Source organism: Colobus angolensis, unplaced genomic scaffold (assembly GCF_000951035.1).
Source record: "Colobus angolensis palliatus isolate OR3802 unplaced genomic scaffold, Cang.pa_1.0 Scaffold22, whole genome shotgun sequence".
In the NCBI taxonomy this organism is placed as follows: Eukaryota; Metazoa; Chordata; class Mammalia; order Primates; family Cercopithecidae; genus Colobus; species Colobus angolensis.
Window position 1 is genome coordinate 731,211 of NW_012115377.1, and position 5,356 is coordinate 736,566.

At 57.9% G+C, this 5,356-nt stretch overlaps 1 protein-coding gene across 1 annotated transcript in view; it reads right to left on the minus strand.

Moving 5' to 3' along the window:
* The window catches only part of ZFR2 (zinc finger RNA binding protein 2), a 33,606-nt gene that overhangs the window by 16,737 nt on the left and 11,513 nt on the right, over positions 1-5,356 (minus strand). Inside the window, 3 exon segments of the mRNA XM_011943604.1 lie at positions 344-463; positions 1,503-1,660; positions 3,460-3,637. Coding sequence (XP_011798994.1) covers positions 344-463; positions 1,503-1,660; positions 3,460-3,637 — 456 coding nt within the window.

The window sequence follows — 5,356 nt, forward strand, 5'->3', positions numbered from 1 at the left end:
GAGTAGCTGGGATAACAGGTGCTCACCACCACATCTGGCTAATGTTTGTATTTTTAGTAAAGATGTCACTATGTTGGCCAGGCTGATCTCTAACTCCTCACCTCAAATGATCCACCCACCTTGGCCTCCCAAAGTGCTAGGATGACAGGTGTAAGCCACCACGCCCGACCCAAGATACACTGCTGAGACGTGGACCAAGGCTTTGAAAACACAGAAAATCACCCCACCCTCTTAAGTTCATCGGATCACAGGGGCAGAAGAGGCCCGACCAGAGGCCTCCCAGCGCCCGCCCGGCCCGGGCACACCCCGGACGGGTGTCGGGGGCTCCCCCTGCTGGACGCACCCGGTACTGCAGCCGGTGCCGCCGTCCCCTCACGTGCAGGTCCTTGGCGTTAAGGTCGTTGAAACTGCACTCGCACAGCTTACACTGGAAGCGAAGCACTCGCCCTTCCTCGCTGCACACCTGAGACACAAAACAGCCGCACGCACACCAGGCACGAGGCCGGGGGGATGTGAGATGCTACCGATGCCAGTTCGCTGCGGAGCCTTCCTCCTTGCTGGTCATTTTGTGTATGTATTTTTAGAGACAGCGTCTTGCTGTGTTACCCAGGCTGGACGGCAGTGGCTCGATCTCGGCTCACTGCAGCCTCAAACTCCTGGGCTCAAGCGATTCTCCCACCTCAGCCTCCCGAGTAGCTGGGACCACAGGCACGCACCACCATGGGAGGCGGGAGGATTGCTTGAGCCCAAGAGTTCAAGACCAGCCTAGTCAACGTAGCGAGACCCCGTCTCTGCAAAAAAAAAATTAAATTAAATTAAAAAATTAGCTGGGAGTGGTGGCTCATGCCTGTAGTCCCAGCTACTCAGGAGACTGAGGTGGGAGGATTGATTGAGCTCAGAAGTTTGAGGTTGCAGTGAGCCATGACGGCACCACTGGACTCCAGCCTCAGTGACAGAGCAAGACCCTGTCTCTTAAAGAATCCCAGGCCTCCAGTCAAGGCAGACGAAACCCAGCCCTGCCTCTTTGGCATGCACAAGGCCAACCAGGGTCTGAACTGCCGCTGCCCTGGGAACTGGCAGACCTGGCCCGGGAGCTTGGCTCCACTGCTCACTAGCCTGGCTTTGGCAAGTCCTGAGATCCCCCAGGCCCAGGAAAGGAGCTGGATGGAAGGGCCTCCAACCTCCCGGGGAGCTTTCTACTGCCCGGAGCCCTTCCAGCTTCCAGACAGATGGCTCCATGGGGCCCCCTGTTGGGAATGCCTCGGCCTGTCTCTGGCCCTCACGGGGCCATATTCATTTCCTGTTGGTATCCGAAATCTGGCACCCAAAGTGTCAAGTGGGTCTTGCACAGGGTTTGGTCTATGGAGGTCTGGCCTGTGCAGCTCGGGAACGGGGATGGGTCTGTAAATCTCACTGGGAGAAGCCGGGTGAGGTCTCGAAGCCTGACCCATGGCAAAGTCCTTCCCTGACCGGAGCACCAGGGCTTGACAGCCTCGACTTACCTCCTCCACATATTCTGGGCCCAGCGGCTGCGCATCAGAGCAGTCCAGGGGAGCTTCCTCCGAGCCTCCTTGGGTGGGTGCTCCAGGACCCTCTGATTTGGGTTGGGCCAGTCTCCCCTTCTGGGGTCTGCAGCCTGCTATCTGCGGCTCAGGAGGCCCTGAGGGGAAAATCCATATCACTTACACCCTGTTCCAGGAGAAAGCACTGTGGCTGCAAACCAGCCAGGCGGCATGGGGGGAGAGCCACCCAGACCCCAGGCTCTGCCTCCTGTGATGTCGGGGGGAATGGGCCCGGGCAGCGACCTCGCTCTCCCTTTCATGCCTGCGTGTGACCCAGCTGAGAAACTGAGGCCAGTTTCAATCCGTCAGTGGAGATGTCCTGGATTTAGGTCCTCGCTTGAGGAACCCATTGACAGCACAAAATCCAGTTAATAGACGATGAAGTATCAGGCAGACCAAGGCTCGCACTTAACCTACCCCCGTCAGGCAAAATTATGGAGCCTCGGGTGAGACAAGTATCTTTGTTATCAGAATGACTTGATGGTTTGATCTTCAAAATCATGTTGCTATTCAAGGATCAAGGCTGCTGAGGTTAAAAACAGAATGCGGCTCCCTCAGCCCCTGGCCACGCACAACACGGTGGTCCAGGGCAAAGACTCTTAGACAGACCCGGGTTCCCATTCCACCTCCACCGTTTACGGCTTTTCCATCTACACATTGGGACTGGTGACAACATTGACTTAAATGGGTTGTGGGCTGGGCACAGTGGCTCATGCCTTTAAACCCAGGGCTGTGGGAGGCCGAGGCGGGAGGATCACTTAAGCCTAGGAGTTTCTGACCAGCCTGAGCAACATAGCAGAACCCCATCGCTACAAAAAAAAATACAAAAAGTAGTGGGATGTGGTGGTGCACACCTGTAGTCCTAGCTACTCAGGAGGCTGAGCTGGGAGGATCGCTTGAGCCCAGGAGGTGGAGGCTGCAGTGAGCTATGATCGCGCCTCTGCACTGCAGCCCGGGTGACACAATGAGACTGTCTCATAAACAAAACAAACCATGGAAAAAGAGTTGTCATGGAGGTAAAGTGAAGCAGTGCACACAAAGCAGTGAGCAGATGCCTGGCATTTAATCCTGATTAACGCGGGTCACCTCTGACAGCTGCGGCTTTGCACTCAGGGAAGGTAGGGTCACAGGCAGAGGGGCGCAAGGATTCCACCTTCATTTCCTGGTACCCACGTAACTCTGGTTCTGAGCCCAATTTGTTCACTGTGACCAGCAGGGTGCGCAGGGGAGCACAGTCGAGGTGGCAGCCCAGGGAACCCTCTAGGTGCAGGGTGAGGGCTTCCAGTGAACCCCAGCACCCAGCACCAGCCCAAATTCTACTGGAAGAGGCCAGGCACGGTGGCTTATGCCTGTGATCTCAGCACTTTGGGAGGCCGAGGATAGTGGATCACTTGAGGTCAGGAGTTCAAGACCAGCCTGGCCAATATGGTGAGACCCTGTCTCTACGAAAAATACAAAAATTCACCGGGTGTGGTGGCGGGCGCCTGTAGTCCCAGCTACTCAGGAGGCTGAGGCAGGAGAATCGCTTGAACCCGGGAGGCAGAGGTTGCAGCGAGCCGAGATTGCACCACTGCACTCCAACCTGGATGACAGAGCGAGGCTCCATCTCAAACCAAACCAAAACAACTCTACAGGAAGAAATGGCATTACCATTTTATTGGTTCTGCCAGCACTCTCTGGAAATGGTCGCAAAGGGTCTCCAAGGTTCAGGGCGATGTGGGTCAGGGGGAGGCCATCTCGCTCTGCTGGAATAAGGGAGAAACGGCACCAGCCCCACACCACCCCCTGGAGGACGTGACGAAAACCAACTGGATGGTCTATTTTCTCACGAAATTGTCACTGGGCAGGGTGGCCAGGGCTCCCGTGGGTACGCGAACACGCACGCAGACACACATACCCTCGCATGAGGACTTCAAGGCCACAGGTCTCTTGGCCAGTGCTGGCCTGCTCGGGGCACACACGCTGGGGCCAGTGGGGGATGCGGGCTTGGCCTCCACCCCGGGGGTGCTCTCTGTGGCCGGTGCAGGCTCGAGGGTGGGAATGGGCTTCCCCAGTTTGGTGTGCAGCTTGAAGACCTGCAACAGACAGAGCCGGGCTCCTGTGTGAGGGCTGCTCCCAGCCTGATGGCCTTTTTCAAGAGGCAGGAAGGGCCTCCACGGGCGGGCAGCGGGAGTGTGGGCGGGCTGGTCCCGGGGACCCCGACTCTTCTCTCCTCCTGCTCTCTGGGTATCACCCACACCAGAAGGCCCTTCCCAGGTGGCCTCCTGCCTTGCACACGTGCTTGTGAGTCCTCTAGCGCGGTGACACTCCTCTGACGTGTGAGCACGTCGCTCACCGGCTCACGTGGATGCTCTTCCTCCTCTTCCACCACGTGGGCTGCCAGGTGGGGCCTCTCAATCTCCCGAGCCCCATCCTAGTGCCCCCGACTGCCCGGGACTCAGCGTGTGTGGGCGAATGGTGGGCGTGCATGCGTCCCTGGATGGACACCCACGTTCTGCACGCGCGTGTGCACGTGGTCACGTCCGTATTCTGGCCGTGCCCTATTCTCAGCACCTCCGGGTGCACGGCGCTTCTGGCAAAGGTGTCGTGTGCACAAGGCTGCTGTGTGTGTGCTGGGGACCATCTCAGACACATTTGCCAGCTCCGAGTCTCTGACACGCGCTGCACAAGACCTGCCCTGTAACCCCCAACCCCACAATGGGTGGCAGGGCCTGCCTGACCCCCAGACCAAGCCCCAGCCTGTGGAGGTGATGCCTGCAGCTCTGCCCCACTGGCCCCTAGCTCTCCGGTCCCCAGGCCCGTGAGTCTCCTTCCATCATTTCTCTGCCCCCCTCCTTCCCTCCTCCATGCCTCCCTGCGCATTCCTCTTTCCCCCGTGGGTTCACACAGGCCCTCAGCAAGCTGTCCTGAGCGGAGCCAGGGAATGAGGCCCTGGATGAGACTTCAGGCAGCTGAGGGAAAGAAGCCAGGTCCTCAGCCAGGCCTCCCAGGGTGGCTCAGCCTGACAGTCCAGGCTACAGCACAAGCCAGCTGTTCCCCTCCCTGCCCTCAGGTGGGGACTCCATCCCCTCCCGGCCGAACATGACATAACCCAGGCCTTTCTTCTTTTTTTTGAGACCGAGCCTTGCTCTGTCACACAGGCTGGAGGGCAGTGGCGAGATCTCAGCTCACTGCAACCTCCACCTACCGGGTTCAAGCAATTCTCCTGCCTCAGCCTCCTGAGTAGCTGGGCTTACAGGCGTGCACCCCCACGCCCAGCTAATTTTTGTATATTTTATTTTTTATTTTTTTTATTTATTTTATTTATTTTTTTTGAGATGGAGTCTCGCTCTGTCGCCCAGGCTGGAGTAAAGTGGCCGGATCTCAGCTCACTGTAAGCGCCGCCTCCCGGGTTTACGCCATTCTCCTGCCTCAGCCTCCCAAGTAGCTGGGACTACATGTGCCCGCCACCTCGCCTGGCTAGTTTTTTGTATTTTTTAGTAGAGACGGGGTTTCACCGCGTTAGCCAGGATGGTCTCCATCTCCTGGCCTTGTGATCCGCCCGTCTCGGCCTCCCAAAGTGCTGGGATTACAGGCTTGAGCCACTGCGCCCGGCCAATTTTTGTATACTTTAATAGAGATGAGGTTTCACCATATTGGCCAGGCTGGTCTCAGACTCCCGACCTCACGTGATCCACTCGCCTCGGCCTCCCAAAGTGCTGGGATTACAGGCTTGAGCCGCCGCGCCCGGCCTGACCCAGGCCTTTTTAAGGCCACAGGGGTTTCACCATATTGGCCAGGCTGGTCTCAGACTC